The sequence below is a fragment of the Cebus imitator genome, unplaced genomic scaffold (genome assembly GCF_001604975.1).
Source record: "Cebus imitator isolate Cc_AM_T3 unplaced genomic scaffold, Cebus_imitator-1.0 Scaffold38, whole genome shotgun sequence".
In the NCBI taxonomy this organism is placed as follows: Eukaryota; Metazoa; Chordata; class Mammalia; order Primates; family Cebidae; genus Cebus; species Cebus imitator.
The window spans coordinates 1795630-1822181 of NW_016107353.1; the positions used below are offsets into that span (position 1 = coordinate 1795630).

Here is a 26552-nt window from a genome sequence, read left to right on the forward strand (position 1 = left end):
TTCAGGCAATTCTCCTGTCTCAGCCTCCTGAGTAGCTGGGATTACAGGCACGTGCCACCATGCCCAGCTGATTTTTTGTATTTTTAGTAGAGACGGGGTGTCACCATGTTGACCAGGATGGTCTCGATCTCTTGACCTCGTGATCCACCCGCCTCGGCCTCCCAAAGTGCTGGGATTACAGGCTTGAGCCACCACGCCCGGCCATGTGCTGTCTCTTGACTTTTAAGTTTTGATAACTAATTATAAAAATGCATTTGTAGGCTGGGCGCAGTGGCTTATGCCTGTAATTCCAGCACTTTGGGAGGCCGAGGCAGGCAAATCACCTGAGAAGTCAGGAGTAAAAGACCAGCCTGGCCAACGTGGTGAAACCCTGTCTCTGCTAAAAATAATATAAAAATTAGCCTGGCGTGGTGGCAGTTGCCCGTAATAGCTACTCGGGAGGCTGAGGCAGGAGAATCGCTTGAACTCCAGAGGCAGATGTTGCAGTGAGCCGAGATTATGCCACTGCACTCCAGCCTGGGTGACAGAGTGAGACTCTGTCTCAAAAAAAAATGCATTTGTATACATACAAACATGCACAGACCTATACTCGTGCACACACACACACACACTCACACACACACTCACACACACACACTTTTCAACTCTGTTGAGCTCAGAAACTGCCAGTCAGGATCTGGCCTCGTGAGTTGGGCCCACCAGTCCACTAGTCCCATAGACCCAGCATTAAACAGGCAGGGCGTGAGGAAGGGTGGGCCCACTCTTCTCTAGAACTTTTTGTTTAAAAAATGAAAACCAAAACAAAAAACGTGAGGGCCACAAGAGCCTGTGCTGATTTTTCTGTGGGTTCACAAGTAGGCTTGCACTTTCTGTGAGTGTGCCCGTGTGAGGGGCTCCAGGAGGCACTTGGGTGGGGTGGGGGAGCAAACGGTAGGGTCACTGCCTCTGGGCAGAAGTTTACGACTGGAGACTCACCTCAGCTCATTCTGTCCCTCCCCAGGATGTCCATGAGGAGCCCCATCTCTGCCCAGCTGGCCCTGGATGGCGTTGGCACCATGGTGAACTGCACCATCAAGTCAGAGGAGAAGAAGGAGCCTTGCCACGAGGCCCCCCAGGGCTCAGCCACTGCCGCTGAACCTCAACCTGGAGACCCAGCCCGGGACTCCCAGGATGGTGCTGACCCCCGAGCTCCAGCCCAGGTGCCCAGCACTTTTTCAGGGGCTACTGGGTCAGTGTCCCCACTCTGCCTCCATCCTCACACGCATGTGACGTCCCTGGCCTCTCCTAGGCTGGGCAGGTCCACAACCCTAGATGACAGCAGATACAAGCAGAAATGGTGATCATAGGAGTAAGACGCTGTGTAGGGGAGCAGGGAGGCACTGCCAAGTTCAGACTGAGGCCAGAAGCCAGGTCACCTATCAGAGCAGGACCTGGACTCAGGCCCGCACTCACTCACTCACTTGCTTGATAGTGACTATTCACCTATGTGTGACCCAGTCTTTGCTTCTGAGGACTAGATGGAGAGATGGGACACACATGCTAAAAGTCTAGCTTTAAAGTAATCTACAAGATTTTTCAGGTTGTTTGGGGAAATCAATCTGATTGCCCAAGCAAGAATCAGGTCATTGCTAAAGATGATACGGTTCTTTACCCTTAAAACAAGAGAATGGGCTGAACTCGGTGGCTCACGTCTGTAATCCCAGCACTTTAGGAGGCTGAGGCGGGCAGATCACGAGGTCAGAAGATCCAGACCATCCTGGCCAACATGGCGAAACCCTATCTCTACAAAAAATTAGCCTGGCGTGGTGGCTCACGCCTGTAGTCCAGCTACTTGGGAGGCTGAGGCAGAAGAATCACTTGAACCAGGGAGGTGGAGGTTGCAGTGAGCTGAGATTGCAACACTGCACTCCAGCCTGGTGACAGAGCCAGACTTCGTCTCAAAAAAACAAACAAAACAAACCAACAAAAAAAGAGGATTGAGCCACACGATTAATAAGGATTCTTGCTCCTCCTAAAAATTCTGTTATTTCACATAGGAGATGTAAAAAGGGAATATATAATTAAAATTCAAACAAGTAAAAATGAGGAGAGTTACAGGCTCTAAGAAGGAATCCAGCCTGGAGGAGGGGGGTTCGGGGTGGGGGCATTGGTGATCAAGGAAGACTTCCTGGAGAAGTAGAGCCTCAAGCTAGGCCTTAGAGGATGAGGAGGACTTTGATGAGAAGAGGAGTGAGGCAGGCAGTGGGGAGTGTGAGTAACTTGCCAGCCCCTGCCTGCTCCCCATGCAGCCCCGCTGGCGTAGTGGGTGTGTTGAAGGGAGTAATAACTAACAGCTTACTTTTGGCCCCTGATTGCAGTGGCAAACCTCATTCACATGCATTAACGCCCTTGATCCCAGCAACAATCCTGTAACAGAGGAGGTATTAATATTTCTATTTTCAAAAGAGGGAAGTCAGGTTCAGAGCAGTTCAGGGACTTGTGTGGGATCAAGCAACTTGTGAGTCACTAAGCCTGGCCTGAAACGCAGGTCTTTTGTTTTGAAATCTTTTGTTCTTTTCCTGAGCAAAGGTCCAGCAGGTGGAGGACAAAGGGGCCTAGCAGGTGGAGAAGTAGGACTTAAGCAGGGTTGGGATCTCTCAGGATACACATCTTTGAGGTGCCCGGCCCTCCCCGCAGCCTGTCCCCTTCTCTTGGGGGTGACAGTGACAATTCAGCATGTCTTACAGGACTGTAGCTCTCCAGAGGGTAATGGGTCCCCAGAACCCAAGAGACCAGGAGCGTCGGAGGCTGCCTCTGGAAGTCAGGAGAAGCTGGACTTCAACCAAAATTTGAAAGAAGGTAGGATGTCTGCTTTAGTTAGAGGCAGAGTCCTGGGGCAGGGAGGTGTTAGGACAGTTATTCCTCACCCCTTTGCTGTCTTCCAGTGGTGCCAGCCATCGAGAAGCTGTTGTCCAGTGACTGGAAGGAGAGGTTCCTCGGAAGGAACTCTATGGAAGCCAAAGATGTCAAAGGTGGAGGCCTGTAGGGGTTGGGGAAGTGTTTGAACTCCATCTCTCTTCTCCTGGCCTGGCCGTGCAGCCTGGCGCTGTAGGGCGGTTCTTGTTACCCTCATACCTATCCTGTGCCATCTGGCTCCTGCCTGGCCTTAGGTGTCATCACCATCCCTCACTTGGGGGCCCCAAGCGTTAGGTCTGATTCCTCCCATGCAGGAGAGGCCTGGTAGGAATCAAATTCCATGGCTATGAATCTGGGCTCTCACCAGGCACCCTTGTGACTTCAGGCATGTCATTGCCACTTCCCAGGTCTAACTGCAAAATGAGCAGAAAGTTTCCTTTCACTCTAATTAATTCTAAGTCAGTGGGACTTCACTAAGTGAATGAGAAGTGGTTATTAACGGGCTGCTGCTTGGATTCCTTAGAGTGATTTTTTTTTTTTTTTTTTTTGAGATAGGGTCTCCCTGTGTCGCCCAGGCTGGAGTGCAGTGGCACAATCTTGGCTCACTGCAGCTTAAACCTCCTGAGTGATCCTCCCATCTCAGCCTCCTGAGTAGCTAGGGCCATAGGCACCTGCCACCAAGCCAGGCTAATTATTTATTTTATTATTATTTTTTGAAGGCAGAGTCTTGCTGTATCCCCTAGGCTGGAGTGCAGTGGCTCCATCTCAGCTCACTGCAACCTCCACCTCCCAGGTTCAAGCAATTCTCCCGCCACAGTCTCCTGAGTAGTTGGGATTTCAGGCGCCTGCTACCGTGACAGACTAATTTTTGTATTTTTGGTAGAGACAGGGTTTTGCCATGTTGGCCAGGCTGATCTCAAACTCCTGACCTCAGGTGATCCACCCGTCTCGGCCTCCCAAAGTGCTGGGATTACAGGTGTGAGCCACCGTGCCCGGCTAATTTTTATACTTTTTGTAAAAAGAGATGAGGTCTTACCATGTTGCTCAGGCTGGTCTCAAACTCCTGGGCTCAAGCAATCCTTCCACCTTGGCATCTCAAATTGCTGGGATTACAGGCATGAGCCACCGACCGCACCCAGCCAGAATGACCATTTTTGCATTGTTCTGGATCACATCCACAGAGATAAAACCATACAGATACCCAGGCTCCACCCCTGCCTACTGAATGGGAACCCCATGGTATGGTAAGGGCCTGGCCATCTCTATTTCTCGAAGGATCCCTGAGTGATTTCTGATGTGGAAAAAAAAAGTCTGTGGCCAGACACTCAGGAATAAACTGCTGCATCAGGCAGGAGCTAAACTGGAGGTCAGGGATACGCTAACATTTATTGGTTCAGGACCCTGTGCCAGATCCTGGAGGAAGAGCTTTGCATATATTAACTTGTGTGTGTGTGTGTGTGTGTGTGTATGTGTGTGTGTGTGTGTGTACATATATATATTATATATATACACAATATATATACGTGTATATATACATATATAAATATATATAAATTTATAGAAAATTCTCTATAAATATATATACATATATTATATATACATATATGTATATATACACATGTATATATGTGTGTAGATATATATATAATATATGTATATATATATATTTATAGAGACAGGATTTCACCGTGTTGATCAGGCTAGTCTTGAACTCCTGACCTCAGATGATCCACCGGCTTTGACCTTCCAAAGTGCTGGGATTACAGGCGTGAGCCACCATGTCTTGCCTCTATTAGCTCATTTATCCCTCACTGTAACCCTCTGAAGTGACTATTACACCCACTTAACAGATTTTGAAAACCCTAAAGTGCAGAGAAATTGATAAACTAGTCTAACAGCTCAGAGGCAGGTTGGGTTGAAATGGGAATTTGAACCCAGACCCAACTTGCTTCAAAGCCTGAGTGTGTCCCCCTGGATCCCTCTGATGGGATGGTGTCCACCCTGGCCCTGTGTGGTGCTGAGCACTGGGGGACATCCAAGAGGCCTGAGGCTCTGGGGCTGAGATGTCCCACTGTCAGCGTTTTTAGGGCCTGGGATTAGTGACTAATAGGGGAGAACTTCCAGGCTAGTAGTTGCCAGGTAGCAACATGAAGAGTCCCCTTCAAGGCAGGCGTCTTGTGTCATCGTCTCTGTGGCTCAGCCCCTAATAGTCCTGGGACATAGCAGTTGCTCAATAAGTGTCTGATGAATAAATGGGTAGATGGATGGGTGGGTAGATGAACAAATAAAAAAAATCCCACTGGGGGCTGTTTCACTGTGGAGCAGGGACCCAAGAAAGCCTAGCAGAGAAGGAGCTCCAGCTTCTGATCATGATCCACCAGCTGTCCACCCTGCGGGACCAGCTCCTGACAGCCCACTCGGAGCAGAAGAACATGGCTGCCATGCTGTTTGAGAAGCAGCAGCAGCAGATGGAGCTAGCGCGGCAGCAGCAGGAGCAGGTAGGCCCTGCTCAGTGGGTGTGGCTTTCTTGCCAGGAAAGCGAGTGTGTCAGGACCTAGAGAAGGGTGCCTGAGAGGCAGGCCCCACCAGTGCAGGCTGGGGCCAGGGGTAGGTGGGGCAGGGGCTGTAGGATTCCTACCTGGACTGATTCATGAGTCCTTGAACCTGGGAGGTGGAGGCTGCGACAGTGAGGGGTTAGGGGTAGGAGGGTATGAAAAGGACTCTGGGAAGAGCAGCTTGCGGCTTCCTGCCCAGCCTCCTGGTCCTGCAGGGAGGGATGAACTTCCTGCAAAAGGAGAACCAGTTCTGAGGGCTGACCGCTCTGCTCCCCACTGCCACCGCACTCCGCGGTTTGCGCTACTGTGGAAGGCAGGGCGTGATTAGGGCTGGGCAGGCTCTGGGCACCAGGGTTAATGTCCATGACCCACTCTGCCTACTCTTTCCCTCTCCCAGATTGCAAAGCAGCAGCAGCAGCTGATTCAGCAGCAGCATAAGATCAACCTCCTTCAGCAGCAGATCCAGGTAACCAGGAGGGAGACCTGGAGAGGCACGAGGCAGCTGAGGGAGTTGACACCGGCCTGGAGTAGAGCTGGGGACAGGGGATGTGTGCATAAAGCTCCTAGAGCAGAATCACTCAGGCCTGACGCTAGGAGGGTTATTTCTGTTCTAGCCCCCAACCTGTCTTCCTTCCCTGTTTTAAGGGAGGAGCCTGTCATGTCTTCCTCCCCAGCTGATACCTGAGGGCAGATAGACAGGGGCCCACAGAGATGGCCTGGGGCCAGAGGGATTCTTTGGAAAGCTGTCCCTTCTTTACCCCCTGTGCCTCTTGTCTATGGGTCCATTCTCTGTGTCATGGGCTGACCATAGCTGGGTAGCTGTTTGGGTCCCTGGAGACTCACACAGAGTTTCTTTGCCTTCAGCAGGTTAACATGCCTTATGTCATGATCCCAGCCTTCCCCCCAAGCCACCAACCTCTGCCTGTCACCCCCGACTCCCAGCTGGCCTTACCCATTCAACCCATTCCCTGCAAACCAGGTGAGTGTGAGAAGGGTGGTCCCGCCACTGCGGCCAGCCTGTCCCGAGGTCAGGGAAGGTGCCCTGGAGCCGCTTTCATCCATTAATTTGCTATGTGGCCTTTCTGGGCTTCAGCTTCGGATCTGTCTGGTGGAAAAATAATCCTCTTTTTCTGAATCTTGCTGAATTTCACTGAACTTCACTGGGAGAATGAAAAGAAATAGCACATTGGAAAACCATAAAGCCCTTTTTAGATGGAAGATGATGTAGCAATCCAGGTCTAGTCTTCCCAGTTTTGGTACATTTACTATACCAGAGTACTAATATCTGGAATATTTCCCGGGGCTCACTCCTGTAATCCTAGCACTTTGGGAGGCCGAGGTGGGAGGATTGCTTGAGGTCAGGAGTTTGAGGCCAGCCTGGCTAACACAGTGAGACCCCATCTCTATTAAAAATACAAAAATTAGCTGGGTGTGGTGGCAGGTACCTGTAATCCCAGCTACTCAGAAGGCTGAGGGAAGAGAATCACTTGAACCGGGGAGGTGGAAGTTGCAGTGAGCTGAGATCACACCACTGCACTCCTGCCTGGTTAAAACAGCAAGACTCCATCTCAAAAAACAAAAAAAAACAAAAAAAACCTGGAATATTAACTGGAGTTTATAAATCTCCCAAGTTGTTTTTTTGTTGTTTTTGAGACAGAATCTCACTCATTGTGTCGCCTGGGCTCTGGAGTGCAGTGGCTCAATCTCAGCTCACTGCTGCAACCTCTACCTCCCGGGTTCAAATGATTCTTCTGCCTCAGCCTCCCAAGTAGCTGGAATTATAGCTGTAAACCACCATACCTGGCTCATTTTTGTATTTTTAGTATAGACAGAGTTTCGCCATGTTGCCCAGGCTGGTCTCAAACTCCTGACCTCAAGTGCCTTGGTCTCCCAAAGTGCTGGGATTACAAGTGGGAGCCAGCATCTCCCAAATTCTAGCAGCCATGATTCCTACCTTCAAACTCTCATCCCTGCCTAGACCATGTCACTATGGCCTTCTACCCCATCACTGAAATTCAGCAGACTGGCCATGTGTCAGACAAGGGTGTGGGATATGAAGGTGTGCAGCATGGAGTTGTGGGCGGAGCATGGAGTTGGGGGCGGAGCATGGAGTTGGGGGCGGAGCATGGAGTCGGATTTATTTTGTATGCTGTGGGGTGCATGTGAATATTTGAGTAGCAAGTGTGTCTTTCTGCTTTGAGGGGTAGGGCGTGGAGGGGAGACTGGCCAGAAGCAGGAGCTGCTGAGGTGATTCTAGCAATATGGGATGATACCTGAATTACGGCAGTGACAGAGAGTTATAGGGACAGGGCAGAGGTCCTACCCATAATTACCCTAGGAGTGCAGACAGCTTCAAAGGCAGCCAGGCTAGTCCATCCTCCCTGTTCCACAGGCGAGAAAGAGACAGAAGAGGAAATTCCCCAAGGCCCATAGGCCGTGAGCTTGGGTAGACTGCTCAGCCCCACCGACTCTGCTCCTGCCTCATTTGCGCCTGGCACTGTAGCGTGGTGTAAATGGGAAACACAATAGACTGAGGAAGCCAGGCCCCATCTTCATCCATTCGGGGGCTGTAGGCCATGGACCGGGTGGCTCATGAACTACAGACGTGTATTCCTCACAGTTCTGGGGACTGGGAAGTCCAAGACTGTGAAGCCAGTGTATTCGGTGTCTGGTGAGGGCTGGCTTTCGGGTTCAAGGATGGCATCTCTCACTGTGTCCTCATGTGGTGAAAGGGGTAAACAGGCTCCCTCAGGCCTCCAATCCCATTCCTAAAGGCCCCACCCTCATGACCCAGTCACCTCCCAAAGGTCCCACGTCCTAATTCTGTCACATTGGGAATTAGTTTTCCCCATAGGAATTGTGGGGGGCAGAAACACTCAGACCATAGCATTCTGCCCCAGACTCCCCCACATTCATGTTCTTGTCATATGCAAAATACATTCATTCCCTCCCTGTAGACACCCAAATCTTAACTTGTTCCAGCATCAATTCAAAACTTTCAAGTCCAGAGCCTCATCTAATCTCACCTAGACCAGGCACAGTGGCTCATGCCTGTAATCCCAGCACTTTGGGAGGCTGACGCAGGAGGATTGCTTGAGGCCAGGAGTTCAAGACCAGCCTGGGCAACAAAGTGAGACCCTATCTCTACAAAAAATAAAAAAATTAGCCCAGCATGGTGTCCTGTGCCTGTGGTCCCAGCTACTTGGGAGGCTGAGGCAGGAGGATTGCTTGAGCCTGGGAGGTTAAGGCTGTAGTGAGTTGTGTTCACACCACTGCACACCAGCCCGGGAGACAGAGCGAGAAAAAACGAGACAGACACCGAGTGAGGCCCTGTCACAAAACAAACAACAATAATAAATCTCACCGCAATCAGTCATAGGTCAGACTCAAGGTACAGCTCATTCTGAAGCAGATTCCCCTCCGGAAGGGAGGAATGAATTTCTGAGGTCTGTCAGCTGCTTGGTTTATGGCACATTGTTTCAACAGCCCGAGTAGACCAAGACAGGCCCAGTGTGGACATTTCCAGTTAGCAGGGGGAACTGGGAGTGGAGAAGGTTGAAGGTGAAGGACAGGGAAATTCCAAACCATTGCAACTCCCCATAAATGTGGAGGGGAGCCGTGGAGGCTAGGGGACAGTGTGATCTGGTTGGGGATAGGGCCCCCAACTGCATTCCAGGTGAGGAAAGGAAATAAGCTATGGGAGCCGGGGACTGGCATGGCTGCCTCCCACTTTGCTCCAGAAACTAAACAAGCAAGGTCCCTTGCAAAAGCTGACTGCGAACAGTGGCCATCCCCGGCTCACAAGCCTTACACGGTGCTCTGTGCCCACAGCATGGGCTCCACACTCCTGACCTTGGCCTTCACGGGCCTTGGAGCCGACCTGGCCCCCATGGCCTGCCTCATACCCCACAGCTCACCCTCACACACTCTGCCACCCCATCTCCACCTGCCCGAATCCTGCTCATTTTGCAGGCGCTAAGCACACACCTCAGCTCCCCCAGGGAGCCTGCCCTAGTTACCCTAGCTGCAGCAGAGTTTGCTGGCGCTCTGCGTGTGCGGCCCTCATCACCACCTGCCATGCACTTCGTGATTTCTACATGTGGCCTGTCTCTCCACCTGGAGGCTGGGCCTGGGAGTGACGTAGGGCAGGTAGGAGTGTCATGTCGAGGAGAAGGAACGGCTGTGGAGTCTAGAGGTGCGGGGTTCAAATCCTGATGCTGCCATTTAATAGCTCTGTGGGTAACCCATTTTTCTTCTTATTTTTAGTTTTAAAATTTTTAAATTCTTAGTAATAGAGATGGGGGTCTCACTATGTTAGCCAGATTGGTCTTGAACTCTTGGCCTCATGCAGTCCTCCCCCTCAGCCTCCCAAAGTGCTAGGATTACAGGCATGAGGCACCACACCCAGCCGCATTTGACTTCTAAGGTTTTCTTTTTTTTTTTTGAGAGATAGTCTCACTCTGTTGCCCAGGCTGGAGTGCGGTGGTGCAATCTCGTCTCACTGCAACCTCCGCCTCCCGGGTTCAAGCAATTCTCCTGCCTCAGCCTCCCGAGCAGCTGGGATTACAGGCGCATGCCACCATGCCCTGCTAATTTTTGTATTTTTAGTAGAGATGGGGTTTCACTGTGTTGGCCAGAATGGTCTTAATCTCCTGACCTCGTGATCTGCCCGCCCAGGCCTCTCAAAGTGCTGGGATTACAGGCGTGAGCCACTGCGCCCGGCCGGTTTTCATTTCTTTATCTGTCAAATGGGATGATGATGTATTCAGCCCCTGTTACGTACTGCATACCATGTATTATTGTGAGATGATACATATGAGACGTTCTATACAACAGGCAGCCGCTTTTGTGTCCTGTGCCAAGTAGGTGCAAAATAAAAGTGGCTGTTGGATGAATAGATGGTGTCCCCTCTCTCATTGTGCCATTGGATGAGACTCTAGAATCTGGGAAGCTCTGCTTAAGTAGAGTGGGTTGGGAAGGGGATAACCCAGTGAAGATGCCGGTTAGTGTGCAGAGGCAGTGGGGGTGAGGGAACAGGAGGCCTCCAGCCATGCTTTGGGGCTGGGGAGGGCAGTGGTTGGAACCAAGCTGGGCCAGCTGCGAGCCATTGCCCACCTTGTGGTGCTGGGACCTCGTCAAGCAGGGTGTCTGCTGTTCTGTGCTCATCCAGGACTTTTCTCCCTGCCGCCTTTTCCATAGTGGAGTATCCGCTGCAGCTGCTGCACAGTCCCCCTGCCCCAGTGGTGAAGAGGCCTGGGGCCATGGCCGCCCACCACCCCTTGCAGGTACTGCCCTCTACCCACCAGCCTGGGGCTCCCTGCTGAGCTTCTGACAGCTGGCTGCCGCCTTAGGGGACTGCGGGGTGTGCATGGGTGAGCCACGGCGTCCTGTGTTCCTGTTCACCTGCTCCTTCTTTGTCCACTTTTCTCCTTGTGTGTTCTGGGTATGCTCACCTCACTTCCTCTCTGTCCCACTGTGGGAGTCTCCTCTGGTGTCTGTCATCCTCTGACCTGCCGGGTCTCCCTCAGGAGCCCTCCCAGCCCCTGAACCTCACAGCCAAGCCCAAGGCTCCTGAGCTGCCCAACACCTCCAGCTCCCCAAGCCTCAAGATGAGCAATTGTGCGCCCCGCCCCCCCAGCCATGGGGGCCCCACGCGGGACCTGCAGTCCAGCCCCCCGAGCCTGCCTCTGGGTAAGCCTCCTGCTGCCTGCACTTGTCCTTCAGCCCTCTTAGTGGGGAGCCGCCAGCATGATGCGACCGTGAGCAGGTCCCTGCTCCTCTCTGGGTTAGGCTTGCTCTTAGCAGAAGCTCCCCTTCCTCCTCTCCCTCATCGTGTCTGTCTGGGCATTCCAAGCATCAGTGATTCAGGCCAGAGTTGCACAGTTCCAGGGGCTGCTATTCTCATTTCTAGTCTATTGACATGCACAATAAAGAGCCAGTGTAAGTGGCACCCCCTTGAGGACGCGCAATGCCGTCACCCTGTGGAAGGACAGGAAGGAACAGTCAGATGCCTCATGGGAGTGGCATGGTGGGAGGCTGATGGAGTTTGGGCTCTCACTGGGCTGACACCCTCAGCTTCCCTCGCTTCTCTTCTGCCCTCTACCACAGGCTTCCTTGGTGAGGGGGATGCTGTCACCAAAGCCATCCAGGACGCTCGGCAGCTGCTGCACAGCCACAGTGGAGCCTTGGAAGGCTCTCCCAACACCCCCTTCCGTAAGGTAGGGCCCCCCACTCACCTGAACCTGGGGGCAGCCACAGATGGTGGCCAGGGTTGGAAGACACAGTCTGAGGCCACCAAGATAGGAGGAGGGGGAGGAGTGGGTGATGCAGAGGAGGCCGATGTCAGGTCGCCCTGTCAACCTAGGACCTCATCAGCCTGGAGTCATCCCCGGCCAAGGAGCGGCTGGAGGACAGCTGTGTGCACCCACTGGAGGAAGCCATGCTGAGCTGCGACATGGACGGTGAGGGCTCGGGCACTGGGCTGATGGGCAGGAGGGCCCAACTCTGTGTCCTGCCAGGGCCAGGGCAGGCTGTGTCTGCCTCTGATCCCTTCGCTCCTTCGGTCTGTTGGGTCCTCTCCAGGTGTGTGTGCCTCTGCTGTCCCATTATGTGTCTGTTGGTTCTGTCTCTGAGTCTGCTTTCCGCCCTGTCTCTGAGACTGCTGAGTTTCTGCTCTCTCTTGAGGCCATATTGCTGTGATTTTCTTGTCTGTTTGTCTCTGGTTCCCTGGCTGGGCCTCTTGCTGTTTCCTCTGCCTTCTCTGCTCCTGCCTTGCTCCTCCTGGGCTGGTGGCTGTGGGAGCCTCCTCAGTGCCTCCTGCTGGTCAAGTAGGGGAACATCTCTCTGCTGGCCCTGGGGCACTCTTAGGACCCCAGACAGGCTACCTAGCTGACTTCTCTCCTGTCCCCCAGGCTCCCGCCACTTCCCCGAGTCCCGAAACAGCAGTCACATCAAGAGGCCCATGAATGCCTTCATGGTGTGGGCCAAGGATGAGCGGAGGAAGATCCTACAAGCCTTCCCAGACATGCACAACTCCAGCATCAGCAAGATCCTTGGTAAGGGCCAGTGGGTGGGGCCATGGTTGGGGGGTGGGTGGGGCCATGGTTCAGGAGGGGTGGGTGGGCCCATGGTTCAGGAGGGGTGGGTGGGCCCATGGTTCAGGAGGGGTGGGTGGGCCCATGGTTCAGGAGGGGTGGGTGGGCCCATGGTTCAGGAGGGGTGGGTGGGGCCATGGTTCAGGAGGGGTGGGTGGGGCCATGGTTCAGGAGGGGTGGGTGGGCCCATGGTTCAGGAGGGGTGGGTGGGGCCATGGTTCAGGAGGGGTGGGTGGGCCCATGGTTCAGGAGGGGTGGGTGGGGCCATGGTTCAGGGAGACCTGGTTGCAGGAGTCAGCTGGGTCTATTCAGGGCTTTCTTGGTGATATTCCATACTGTGTTGGACTCCAGTGGAATCTGATGATAGGGGTGCAGGAGTCACTGGGGATGTGAGGGCAGCTGGGCTCTGGGGTCTTGTACCACTGAAGTGTTCAGTAGCACCTGTCCTCAAGAACTCAAGGAGAGAGAGAGAGAGAGAGAGTGAGTGAGTGTGTGTGTGTTTACATTCTTTAGTACTCGTGATCTAAACCTAACCTGTTCCACTGTTTGCCCAGACCTTTGATCTGGCAGAAAACAGGAGAGACTAGTGTTCTTGGGCTGTCACTAGAAAGGTTTTTTAAAATTACATGTCCTGATTGGCCTCGGAGGGATGTTGGGCAGGGCAGATGGGCTCAAGGGGGCAGGTGTTTCAAGACTGAGGCTCCTCGGGTGTCAGCACAGGACTCTTGTCGACTGAGACATTGGATATTTTGTCCTGAGCAGGGAGCCTGTCTGGGTTGTTGAAGGCCTGAGGTGGCTGCTCTTTTGTTTATGCAAATCAGGCAGGCCAGAGGCTCAAGGAAGTTGCTGGATTGTTAGGAACGTGAGTGGGTGCCGAGTCTTAAGCTGGCGATTGGATACCCCTGTACAGGCCAACTTCATTCATTCATTTGCCCAGCATCCAAGGAGCACCCGCATCAGGCCAGACCCTTGCTAGGTGCTTGCACACATATTATCTTGTGGACCCACCTGGGCACCAAGGTCTTCTCAGGTCCTGCTGGGGGTGTTCAGCGGAGCCCAGCACTGACTGCCTGCCCCTGGGGGGTTGGGTCAGGATCTCGCTGGAAGTCCATGACGAACCAGGAGAAGCAGCCCTACTACGAGGAACAGGCGCGGCTGAGCCGGCAGCACCTGGAGAAGTATCCTGACTACAAGTACAAGCCGCGGCCCAAGCGCACCTGCATCGTGGAGGGGAAGCGGCTGCGTGTGGGCGAGTACAAGGCCCTGATGAGGACCCGACGCCAGGATGCCCGCCAGAGCTATGTGATCCCGTGAGCAGGCCCTCCGCAGCGGCCAGGAGACTGTGTGTGCACATGTAGCTCTCATGAGTGACTGGGTGTCCGTGTGTGGCCTGCCTTTGTGTGTGACCCCAGGGGTGCTGTGTGTATGCCTACGTGTGTGTTACCTGTGTGTAGCTGAGCCTGCATGTGCGACTAGACTGTATGGCTATGTATGTGACTGTGGTGAGCACCCAGTGGCTGAGGACATAGGATTGTGACCGGAGGACTGGCCACATAGACCTGGAGACAGTGCCTGTAGATCCCACGGCAGAGGAACTTAATAGAAATTCAAAGGGGCTAGAAATCAAAGTATCATCATACAGAAAGGCTCCTGACTTGACTAAAGCAAGCACCCTGGTTTATTCCTGTAAACAGGAAATCTCCTAGGGCATTTAAAATACACAATTTCTGCCTGGTGTGGTGACACATACCTGTAATCCCAGCACTTTGGGAGGCTAAGGCAGGAGGATCCCTTGAGCTTAGGAGTTTGAGACCAGCCTGGACAACACAGTGAGACCTCATCTTTAAATAAAAGTACGTAGCCAAGTGTGGTGGTGCACACCTGTGGTCCCAGCTACTTGGGAGGCTGAGGTGGGAGGATCACTTGAGCCAGGGAGGCCAAGGCTACAGTGAGCTGTGATTGCACCACTGTACTGCAGCGTGGGTGACAGGGCATGACACTGTCTCTAAGTAGAAGTAAACAAAAAAATAAAACACGCAGTTTCTAAAAATTGGATTCATACATGATCTTCCAAGAATATTATGGCCCTGGGTCTGCAGGTCATCTGCAGGGCTGTAGGTACCAGTGAATTTGGCCATCAGAAAGCAGGCGGGGGGCAGGGTGTTTGAGTCACAGCCAAGAGGGTGTGGAGTGGGAGTGCACGCTCTGAGGAGGCCTGGAGGGAGATGGGTTTGGGGTTGAATTGAGTGTGCATCCGTCACCGTGCTCCTTCTCCGCCCTGTAGCCCGCAGGCTGGCCAGGTGCAGATGAGCTCCTCGGATGTCCTGTACCCTCGGGCGGCAGGCATGCCGCTGGCACAGCCGCTGGTGGAGCACTATGTCCCTCGTAGCCTGGACCCCAACATGCCTGTGATCGTCAACACCTGCAGCCTCAGAGAGGAGGGCGAGGGCACAGACGACAGGCACTCGGTGGCCGACGGCGAGATGTACCGGTACAGCGAGGACGAGGACTCGGAGGGCGAAGAGAAGAGCGATGGGGAGTTGGTGGTGCTCACAGACTGATCCCGGCTGGGTGGGCTCGGCCCCTTCTCCTCTGGGGAAGACCTCGTCCCAACGCGATGGGCACAGCCAGCCAACCTAAGACTATGTTGGTACTTGGACTTGGTCGTGCTGCAGAGATGGGCAAAGCACTTGTAGATACATTAATGAGGGGAGAGGCCCCCTCCTTTCCTGAGGAGCTGTTGGCTTAGGTGGGCAGGAACTGCAGCGTGGCTGTGGGCTGAGCTGGCTGAGCACCTCAGCCTTTAGGGCTCATGGCCAGGGAACACTGTATGATCCTCCTCTCCTGCAGGTCTACCCACCTGGGGTATGGCAGCTACAGACCGGTCTCCCCTGGGGTCACATGCTTTGTTTCCATTCTTGTCCTGGCTGGACCAGCCACTGTGGGACCAACAGCCCTCCCACACTCCCCCAGATCACTCACCAGGATCGCTTTGCACTTTGTGCAAAAGGGTCTGGCTGTCCCTTGCTGTCTTCATCTCTGCCAAGCCCATGGTCCCTTTGGCTGCTGTGTGTGTGTGTGCGTGCGTGTGCACGTGTGTGTGTTTTCATCTGTTCATTCATTGCACAAGATATTTATTGAGTGCCCACTATGTGCCAGGCACTGTAGTTTGCTGAGCTCCTGTGGGTGTGTCTCTCGATGCCACTCCTGCTTCTCTGGGGGCCTCTTTCTGTGCTTCTCTTTGTCCCCAAATTGCTACCTCTTTGTCAGTCTGGGTGTCTCAGGTTCTGTGTGTCCTTGTGTGCATTTCTGTCTCTCTCCGTCCTTGTCTCTCTGCAAGGCCCTCATTGTTTCTCCTTCTTGGTGTCTGTCCTTGCCCCCTGTGCCCTCTGGATTCTCTGGGTCTGTGTAGGCCCCTGGTCTGCCCTAGGCTCATCAGCCTTCCTGCCCTCCTCCTGCCCTCCCCTTTACTCCCTCCCTGGCTCTGCCAGTCGGTTCCCACAGAGCCATTTTTAGCTCTGATCAGCATGGGAATGTGCCTCATATTCCAAGGGGCTTTGTCCTGGTGCCCCCAGCCCTGGTCCCAACCTGATCCCACGAGGGAGTCAGGACAGGAGGATTGATGGTGCTCCCCTTCCTGCCAGAGTCAGAGGCCCTGGAGAGGGGCTCTCCATGGCAGCTAGTCTTTATTCCTCCCTCATGAGCATGGGGTGGGGGGCTCCCCATTCTTGGAAGAAATTGAGAAGACTCCTGGGCTTCAGCCTCTCCCACCCAGCCCTGCCTCTCACCGGCCTGCCCTCCCCTCCCCCGCTCTACACCAGGGACTGGATCTCAGCCTCTGATCAGTTTCACAAGTTGGTTTCCTAAGGAAATCAAATCCCATTTTCACCTAACTAAACAGCCCTCGGATCAGTATGGGAACTCCAAATCCCACAGGGCCAGATATGGAGTCTGTGTCTGCCCCTGTCTCCTCTTCATCCTCAGCCTCAGAGCCGCCCCCACTTCTCTCCAGGCTGTTTCTTTTTTTATGACTGTAAACATAGATAGTGCTTTATTTTGTTAATAATAAGATAATGATGAGTAACTTAACCAGCACATTTCTCCTGTTTACACTCGGGGGATTTTTTTGTTTTCTGATGACATAATAAAGACAGATCATTTCAGAATCTGGCCCTTGTGCAGGGGAGGAGGGAGGCTGGCCTAAGTCCAGAATTCCTAAATATGCCACCAGCCTGGGCACCACTGTCCCCTGGTGGCAGCCTGCGGGAGCTTCAGGCGTGGGGCCTCGGAGGAACCAGCTTAAGGCAAGGGGATCCCAGGCCAAGCCTGTGAGTGACAGGTGCCATCCACAGAGCCCACACTGAATGCCCCTACCTTGAGGAGGTGAGCCCACCCGGATCCTAAGAAAGAAGGCAGTAGTAAGAGCACTGTAATAGGAGTCAGGAAGCTCAGGGTCTTCCTAGAACTGGCCACAGAGCTGGGGTTGGGGAGTGGGGGCCAGGTCTCTCCTTTGGGCCTCGTTGTCCTCATCTGACAACAAAATTAAACCTTTTACGGAGTTCTTAGCATTCAGAGAAGGAGCCGTTTGAGACGCTAATGAAACTGTGCATCATTTTCTCAGAAAAGGACTCACAAAGGTATACCCTGAGGCCCATCAGAGGCTCCCATGATGCTAATTAATGAAGCAGGGACTTTAATGATAATGCTGGTCAGGGCTGTCTATCCATGACACGTGCTTTGTTTTTTGTTTGTTTTCTTTTTGAGACAGAGTCTCACTAAGCTAGAATGCAATGGCACAATCTTGGCTTACTGCGACTTCTGCCTTCCAGGTTCAAGTGATTCTCCTGCCTGAGCCTCCCAAGTACCTGGGACCACAGGCACCCACCACCACACCTAGCTAATTTTTGTATTTTTAGTAGAGACAGGGGTTTCACTATGTTGGCCAGGCTGGTCTCGATCTCCTGACCTCATGATCCACCTGCTTTGGCCTCCCAAAGTGCTGGGATTACAGGTATGAGCCACCGCACCCGGCCTGAACACATGCTTTGAGTGAATACTTCAGACCTAGTTATCACATTAGGAGAAGTAATAGCCCTGCAAGGGCTGGGTGACAGTCTGAAGCCACTCAAAATGCACATTAACCACAGTCTAGAGAAACAACTCTTGTGAAAAATTAATCCCATCGGTATGGAATAGGGACAGCAAAACCAAATGGCAGTTCTTGTGGAAGAGTTGAACTTGGGCTGGATTAATAGAGGCTTGTGTTCCCAACAAGGGAGGTGATGGTCCAGTGTACCCCACACAGACCTAGTCCCTGGGCAGCATGCCCTTCCTCACCCCCTCACTAGGGAAGTCTGTCCTTACAGCGGAGGGGCCCAGAAGCTGGCACTCCACGTGGAGGAGCACAGGAGGGATCTTGGTGGACACTGTCCTTAGAGGAATAGTCAGAAGGGCCAGGCGTTGTTTCCTCTAGGAAAGAGGAGGCGGGGGTTGCACAGAAAGGACAAGATTGCTTTCCCCAAAGCCGCCGGGGGGCAAAGTGTAGTATTTCACAAAGCTCATGAGCCACTGAACTTGAACTCCTGGATGGGTCTCAAGGCTGGCTCGACATGAGGAACACCTTCTCCACAAAAAGAGTAGCGTGAACGTCCCAACTCGGGCAGTCCTCAGGCTCTTGAGTTGTGGAGGGATTTCTAGATTGGAGAGGGTGCTGGTGAGAGAGGGTAGGTGTGGCTGACTCTAGGACCCCAAAGTTGGGAGGGCGTAGAATGGAGACTGCCCAAGAATTAAGGGCCCAGCCATTTGGTCTGGGGAGTGTCCTGGATGCTGGCCGGCTGGTTTTCCCAGCCCAGGTTCTTGGAACCTCCTTTCCTTTGCCCTCCCGGCCCCATGTTTGGAAAAGATGCTGGCAGAGGTGGGAGGAGGAGCTGGCGGCGGCGCCTGCCCCCTGGTGGTCGCGAGGGAGAGTTGCTCATTGCACCTCCCATGGTCTATCCCCTCTGCCCTCCTCAGCCCTCTGCCCCGGCCTCCTCCACTCGTACAAACCAGGTTCTGCCAGTCTCCTCAAGACTCTCCCAGCCTGGCTCACTCCCACATTCTCTGTCCGTCCTGAGTTCCTCTTCCCTTCCCCAAGTCCTCTTGTCTTGCCTGCCTTATTCCATCTGCGGAGACACAGGAGCAGGCCCTGGGGCCCCACCCCCAGTCCCATGAGAGGCAGGATGGGGCCAGGTGGTTGCAGAAACCAGGAGCAGAGTGCTGTAGTCATTAACAGGAAAGCTGGGCCACAAGTTTGTCCCCTCCGTGCCGCTCGGGCAGAGACCAAGGGGCAGAGCTCGTTGGGAAGGTGAACCTGCCCAGGAATCCTTTAACTAGAGCTCTTTGCTAAGGGTCTTGGAAGGGGCCCAAGGGGGTGAAGCCCGGATCACACTTGGGAGCCTCCAAGGCCCAGCGCTCAGCCAGGAGGGCAGGAGTGCTGGTTAGCCCGGGGGGCAGTGGGAGGAGTGAAGGTGGAACTCCCAGACTTCGGGGTCAGGGTTGTGCCCTCTGCCACCACACCGGCTCACTCCCCTGGAGGACTAGGGGAGTGAGAATGCTTTCTCAGAGGTGGCAGTGGGATGATGCCTGCTGCTAATTACTTCCCATGCAGATGGTGTCCAGGGCTTTAGGGGCATAGGGTGATGGGGGCAGGGGGTCTGTCCCAGCCATTCCCTACTCACCACTGCCATGGCTGCCTCCAAGGCTGCAGCATCAAAGCCCAGGACGCTAGAAACAAAGCCGGCTTCACAGTGTTAATTCTGCCCTCAGTTCCAGAGGTGACTCAGTGAGGAACAGGGAGTGGAGACACTGCTATTTAGTCCAGACAGGTCGTGTCTGTGACCACCTGACCCCATGGATGACCCTAAGGGGCCCCTACTTGCCCAGTCCTGGCACCATCCCCACGCCTGGCACCTTTTTTGCCGGTGTCCCCCACTGGTACCCCCCGAGGCTGCTGCCCATGGAGGGCCTGGCTATGCTGGATGACCATGACCTTGAAGGCTCCAGCGGCAGGTGCCAGCTCCAGTGGTTGCCATGGCACCAGAGTGCTTTTTGCAGGCAAAAGCCAAACAACCAGAGTCCACCTGGCAGGCTGCGGCTGCTGTTGCCACTGCTGCCCTTAAGGGCACTGGGCACTTCCTGGTGGGGGGCAGTCCTGGATCAGCTGCGGCCTGATGCACAGCCTGGAAAGTATAGCCAGAGTGGCGGGGCTGCTAAGAGGGGTGCCCCCGTCTCATCTTTGAGTTTCTGCTCCTTCCTCCCTCTGGCCTTCTGAGAAAGTTCCAGAAATCACTCCTGCCCATTCTCAGGGCAGCCCCTTCCCCACCCCTGAGAGCTGGGAGCCGGAGATGACGGAGGAAGACATCCTGAGCACTTGTGTTTGGGACGTCACTGGTTCATCTCCTGGGTCAGCCAGCGTCCTTTTAATCCACAGCCTCATTCCCTCTAAGGGTAGATTCTACCTAGAGGGTCAAAGGCAGAGAAGCTGAGTGAGAGAAATAGGGGTCCTGCCCAGGTCTACAAGAAGTTACAGAGCCTTCGGAGCTGGGTACAGGGGAGGACGTGTGCAGGCTGCTACCATGACTTCAGCATAAAGCCCAGGTTGTAGGGGTCATCAGGAGGGGCTAGAGCCCCCCTCAGCCCCCAGGCAGGGGTCAGTTCCTCACCATTGCCACTCAGCCACAGCAGTCCGGAAATGAGCATTTTAATGCAGAAATCATGATAATTTACAAATGAATCACTTTCTGGGCCAGAGCCAGAAGGGCCCAAGGAGCTGTGAGGGCCGAAAGGAGGTGGAGGCTGTTCAGCGTCCGGGCGACCAGCCCAGTCAGCACCTTTCTGATGGGATCCTGCCCAGCCTCCCACGCTGGGTCCTGGGGGACCCTGGCCCCCACCCCATCCTCTTGGCTCCCACTAGTCATTCCCAGATAGGAAGACCTCAGGTCAGCTTCAGGACATAAGGTAGAGCTGGAGAGGCATCCCTGGAAGGAGGCCTTGAGGCCAGGGAGGGAACAAGGCAGGAGACTGCTGGTTCTGGTTTTGGCCACCTCATCCTTGGCCATGTCCCCTCCGGCCAAGCCATAGCATGAAGCAGAGCCAGGCTCTAGAGGCCCAGGGCCTTACCACTCCCTCTCCTGTCCCCCCAGCAGGGGAACAGAACAAGCACAGGAGAGCACGTTGGGGAGCCTGTTTCCTGGGGCTGAGGTTTGGGAAGAGGTCGTTTGATTGGATCCGGTTTGGAGAAGGTGAAGGGTCTCAGATGAGGTGGCTGCTGGGGGAGCTGTCATGCTCAATTCTTGGCCCCCACCCATCACCAAGATATGTACATCCATGTGTCAGGGTTGGCGTGATGCTGGTTTGGAGCTCAGCACCTCCCACATGGGGCATGCCGGGGGAGACGGTTTGGAGGCTCAGGGCACTGGAGGTAGAAAGGAGCCCTCCCCGCCTCCTTCCCCAGGCCAGGAAGGGGTAAAGACACATGTAAGGCAGCCCCAATTCCAGCAGGGCCTGAGTCTGGGAATGATGTTTCCCAGGGGTGGTTATGGCCCAGGCCCTGGCTGCAGGCACTTCCTCCCAAGCCTGGTGGGAGGGGACTCCCAGAAGTGGGTCCTGTCAGCCCCTCCGGACAGGAGAATGAGGTCTTCAGTGGCCACCACGGGGGGCTGGCAGCAGGGACAGAGCCTTCTCCCTGGACACCCACCTGTCCCCTCTCCCACCTTGTCCATGGATGTGGACCCCAGAGCGCAGAATTGAGCTCTGGGGAACAGGTTTGGCCAGAAAGATGGGTGGGGAGCGATGGGGTGGCTGGTCACTTTGGCATCTCCAAGGCTGACACCTGAGGCTTCACCTTGAAGTACTGGTTGAATCGGATCACTGCGTACCTGGGGGAAGACAGAAGGAAGCTGGGTGTGAGGAAGGAAGGCAGGTGGGCTGTGCTGGGGGTGCTCACATTGTGAGGGAAGTTTCTCACCGGCTCTAAGCCTATCTAGGTCTGGGGAGGTCATTCCCAAACCAGACTGGTTAGTATTATTATTTCTTTTTAATTTTTATTTATTATTTTTTTTGAGACCGAGTCTCGCTCTGTTGCCAGGCTGGAATGCAGTGGCGCAATCTCGACTTAATGCAACCCCCAATCCCTGGTTCAGGAGATTCTCCTGCCTCAGCCTCTGGAGTAGCTAGGATTACAGGCATGCGCCATCCCACCTAGCTAATTTCTTTTCTGTATTTTTAGTAGAGATGGAGTTTCACCTTGTTAGTCAGGATGGTTGATCTCCTGACCTCGTGATCTTCCCACCTCAGCCTCCCAAAGTGCTGGAATTACAATACGTGTGAGCCACCGTGCCCAGCCTTATTTTTTTTACTTTTAATATTTATTTATTTTGAGACAGGTTTGGCTCTGTCACCCAGGCTGGAGCGCAATGGCACAATTTTGGCTCACTGAAACCTCTGCCTCCCGGGCTCAGATGATCCTCCCACTCAGCGTCCAGAATAGCTGGGACTACAGGTGAATGCCACCGCACCTGGCTAATTTTTGTATTTTTTGTAGAGACGAGGTTTTGCCATGTTGCCCAGGCTGATCTCAAACTCCTGGGCTCAAGGAATCTGCCTGCCTTGGCCTCCAAAAGTACTGGGATTACAGGCGTGAGCCACTGTGCCCAGCCTATTTTTTTTTTTTTTACTTCAACTATAATTTTTTCTTCTTATATCAGACTAGAGCAACGCTTCCACAAACATGCTTGTTTGGAGTTTTGTTTTACAGTTCTGTATTGGTAAGTATATGCATATTGCTGTGCACATGAATCTCTACAACTTTTTCATTTTGGACGACGGAAACTAGATGGATGAAGCAATATCCCCATTTTTCCCTCTCCCCAGCCCCTGGCAACAACTCTACTTTGTTTCTATGGATTTGACTACTTTCGTTATCTCTTAGAGAACGATATTTGTCCTTTTGTGACTGGCTTATTTAGCATAATGTCCTCAAGGTTCATCCATGTGGTAGCAAGTGACCAGATTTTCTTCATTTTTGAGGCTGAGTAATATTCTATTGTATGTATATACCATATTTTATTTATTCATTCATCTGTTGACAGACATCTGGGTGGCTTCCATCTCTTGGCTACTGTGCCAAGAAGAATGTTGCTATGAACACAGGTATATAAATATTTCTTTGAGAGCTTGCTTTCAATTATTTTGGCTACCCACCCAGAAATGGGATTGCTGGATCATAGGGAAGTTACATTTTTATTTTTTGCGGAACCAGCGTACTGTTTTCCACAGTAGCTCACCATTTTACATTCCCACCAACGATGCAGAAAGGTTCCAATTTCTGCACATCCTTACCAACAATTCTTATTTCCTGTTTTTTTAATAGCGGCCATCCTAATGGGGTGAGGCGACATCTCACCATGCTTTTCATGTGCATTTCTCTTGTGAACACTTTGAAGACAGGGTAGTGATTCCCTTTCAGCTGAAGGTAGGTGAGGAGGAGAAGGGCAAGGCCCTGGACTGGAATAGAGGAAGAAATGATTCCTGGTCCTTCAGGACATAGGAACCTCACAGGACAGGGACCCCCTGAATCATCAATATGCAAGCAGCGGCTAGCTATATATGTTAGGAGTCACTGAAGGAGTAGCTGGGTCTGTCACCCAACCAGAAGGCAGCATGGTAACACTTAACCGCCGCATGACTTCAGCAAGTCACTTCCACTCTCCGGACCTCTGTCCTCTCTGCTGTAAAACGAGGGTAGGACCTGCGATCGTTCAGACTGATTTTCAACGATTCCATCCACCACCAGGCTCCATGGATAGGTGCGCTGGCAGCAGGGCGGGGAGTGGGCAATGGGGACTAGCAGACCTCCTACGAGGCACAGGGAGGGTGTGACACTTCTCTTTTCAGCGTGGCACTTTCCTGGCATTCCCTGGGGCCAATGGCTCTGCTGGAGATGAGCTGGACCGTCAGCTGGAATGGGGGCGAGTCAGCAGAGCAGGGGAGCGGACTCTGGGCATTCTGCCTGGGCTGTCCTTTGCCTGCACCCTCGGCTCAACCAAGGCTCTCCCTTTTGTCCACACCCCGCCATCACCCCCGCACTCACCTGAGGAAATCAAAGTCGATGGTGGAGTACTGGTTCTGGATGAGGGCCCAGAGAGCCCAGAAGAAGTGAGACGCCTGGAAACAGACCAGAGAGGGTCAGCCTGGCAATCTCTCCATGCCTCCTTCTGACTCTACAGAGCTGCAGGGATGCAGTCATTGTGGAAGACACACAGCTAGGACCCTGGATGAGATGTGGTGGGGTCTCCCCAGCACAGGCTGGGGAAATTCTGGAGCCCAAGTCACTGCACAGCATTTGGAGCTTCCACTCTTATTAGAGAAAGGTGGGCAGGACCAGTTCTACCAAGGCCCTGGTGTTCACCAACCCTCAGGCAGGTAGTCAGCAGTGAGGAATTTCAGGGGGTGCCCACAACCTAAGCAGGACCTACACGCCACCTCTGGCCTCTTCCCTACCCAGGGGAATCTCTTGTAGTCTTCAAGGGCAAGGTATCCAGGCCAAGATGGACTTCTAAGCCAGAGCTTAGGCCTAATGGCCAGTGGGGGCTGGTGCCCCTCAGGAAGGTGCAGGGAAGAAAGAGCAATGGGCAGCAGTGCCCTGACCACATGTCTGCTGGAAGATCCCTACACTAACCTCCTCCACTCCTTTCCCTCCCTCCTACTGGGAGACTGGTTGGGTTGGAAAAATGAACCTAGATATGGAAACAAGAACCCCCAAGTCTGGGCATTTGCTGAGCACCAAACTGTGCTCCCCTCGTGGCTGGAGGTACCCACCAGGCCAGGAACTGGGTGGGAGGAGGGTGAGGACTGAAAAACGACCTGTCGCACACTATGCTTATGACCTGTGTGATGAGAGAATCTGTCCACCAAACCCCAGTGACTTGCAGGTTACCTGTGTAACAAACCTGCATGTATACCTCTGAACCTAAAATAAAAGTTAAAAAAAAGAAAGCCAGGGAGCTGTGGTTCCCATCTACCCCTGAACAAACACCAGTGATGCCATCACTTTCCCACGTGAGTGCCCCCACCCTTGTGGCTCTCCCACCCCATTCCCACCCCATCCCAGATTCCTCCCCACTCAGGGGTTGGCTACACTTTATTTCCTTTCCAGTATTTAAAAGGGGCATAGTAAGCTAGCATGTATGAACGATCACTAAAAAACTAAGCAAGAGGAAGGCTTGTTCTTAAGGTCTTAAAGTCTTAAGACTGAGGAGGAAGAGCCTAATGTAGAATCAGTTTTGTGTCAGTGAGGAAAACAGAATAGGGAATCTGAAATTACAGAAAAATAAAGATTTTATTTAGCTCTCTTCTGTACTGTGAAATTCAAGGCAGCTGACTTGTCTTCTTACTTACGCACAGCTGACATGAATGAGACTAGTTAGAAATCCCTGAGTACACACCAGTGGAGCCCTGGCATGACCAGGTGCCTTGGATAAGGAGCATTCGGAACTAAGAAGTGACAGCACAGTCCTTTGAGCAGGAAGAGCCTGTTGGGAAAAGCTTACTTAGAGTTCTGAGTCAGTGGAGGTAGTTCAAAGAAGGATTAGAGCTTGACATGCTCTGTCTTCTCTAAAGGTTAAAATATATATGCACACACACACACAGCCAGGCGTGGCGGCTCATGCTTGTAACTGTAGCTACTCAAGAGACTGAGGTGGGATGATCATTTGAGGCCAGGAGTGAAAGGCCAGCCTGAGCAACATAGCAATACCCTATCTCTACAAAAAGTTTTAAAAAATTAGCCAGGGGTGGTGGGACACACCTGTGGTCCTAGCTATTCGGGAGGCTGAGGTGGGAGGATCGCTTGAGCCCAGGAGTTTAAGGCTGCGGTGAGCAATGATTGTGTCGCTGTGCTCCAGCCTGGGCGATAGAGTGGGACCCTGTCTCAAAAAAAAGTGTGTATATATGTATATGGATGAATTTGACTGCAGCATGAAGGGCTGAGGTTAGACAGTAGAAAGAACTACTTATTCAAACAAGGGAATTGCTAACATAGGAAGCTAGGCTATTTCTTGTAAGTTTCTCTAGAGAGAAGACAGCCTAGATCTGGTGGGGCTGGGGGAGCAGGGAACAGGGCATCAAGTATTAAGGGCTGCCTAAGAGGGCTCTTCCCAGGCTTCACCTCTAGGGTGGGGTCAGGAGCCGGGGATGGGTGTCCCCAGGCTCTCACCTAGCTCTGGGCTCTGGGTAGGAGGTTAGGTGGGTCACCAGCCCCTCCTGCTGACTCCTCCTTTCTTGCCCCAGCCCTAGTCACAAGGCACTCACCAGGGCAAACTTGTTGACTTGCACGTAGAGCCTTTCCACCTCCCTGGGGGTCACAGCCATTCCCCTTTGTGCCTGCAGGTAGTAGTGCAGCCACTGCAGCTGGGTCTCCCGCGCCGGGTACAGGCAGTAATCCACCTCATTCACGCCTGATGGGGAGGCAGGCCAGATACAAGTTGCTGGGACATGGGCCCACCTAGGGTCTCCTCCAGCTCAGTCGTGCTCCCTTCTCCCCTCAAAACTCCCATCTCCTTTGACCTGCAGGCTGTGCCCAAGAAGGTGGCCCTGAGAAGGCAGCTTCTTTGATTACAAAACTCAGCTAGTGTGGGGGTCTACCCCATCCCAGCTAGGAGCACTGCTTCTGTGGGGTCGAGGAAAGCAGAGAGAGAGGCAGAGTGGTTAAGAAGCAAGACACCGCCGGGCGCGGTGGCTCACGCCTGTAATCCCAGTACTTTGGGAGGCCAAGGTGGGTGGATCATGAGGTCAAGAGATCGAGACCATCCTGGTCAACATGGTGAAACCCCGTCTCTACTAAAAATACAAAAATGAGCTGGGCGTGGTGGCGCGTGCCTGTAATCCCAGCAACTCAGGAGGCTGGGGCAGGAGAATTGCCTGAACCCGGGAGGCGGAGGTTGCGGTGAGCCGCGATCGCACCATTGCACTC

The 26552-nt window shown here is 53.3% G+C and overlaps 2 protein-coding genes across 4 annotated transcripts in view; one reads left to right on the plus strand and one right to left on the minus strand.

The window, feature by feature from the left end:
• Positions 1–16710, plus strand: part of SOX13 (SRY-box transcription factor 13) — a 24648-nt gene extending 7938 nt beyond the window's left edge. The window contains 14 exon segments of the mRNA XM_037737332.1: positions 1001–1193; positions 1196–1228; positions 2727–2838; positions 2925–3011; positions 5221–5393; positions 5848–5916; positions 6315–6429; positions 10650–10735; positions 10979–11141; positions 11559–11668; positions 11815–11911; positions 12362–12505; positions 13638–13854; positions 14829–16710. Of these exon segments, the coding sequence (XP_037593260.1) occupies positions 1002–1193; positions 1196–1228; positions 2727–2838; positions 2925–3011; positions 5221–5393; positions 5848–5916; positions 6315–6429; positions 10650–10735; positions 10979–11141; positions 11559–11668; positions 11815–11911; positions 12362–12505; positions 13638–13854; positions 14829–15105 (1875 nt within the window). The 5' untranslated portion in view covers position 1001 and the 3' untranslated portion in view covers positions 15106–16710.
• Positions 16711–20266: 3556 nt separating this feature from the next.
• Positions 20267–26552, minus strand: part of ETNK2 (ethanolamine kinase 2) — a 20751-nt gene continuing 14465 nt past the window's right edge. Inside the window, exons 6-8 of one of the 3 annotated variants that reach the window (XM_017525377.2) lie at positions 25892–26037; positions 23673–23746; positions 20267–21459 (exon numbers count right to left, since the gene is read on the minus strand). In XM_017525377.2, coding sequence (XP_017380866.1) covers positions 21387–21459; positions 23673–23746; positions 25892–26037 — 293 coding nt within the window. In that variant the 3' untranslated portion in view covers positions 20267–21386. The remainder of the gene's footprint in view (positions 21460–23672; positions 23747–25891; positions 26038–26552) is intronic. The other 2 variants (XM_017525378.2, XM_017525376.2) reach the window with 2 other exon arrangements.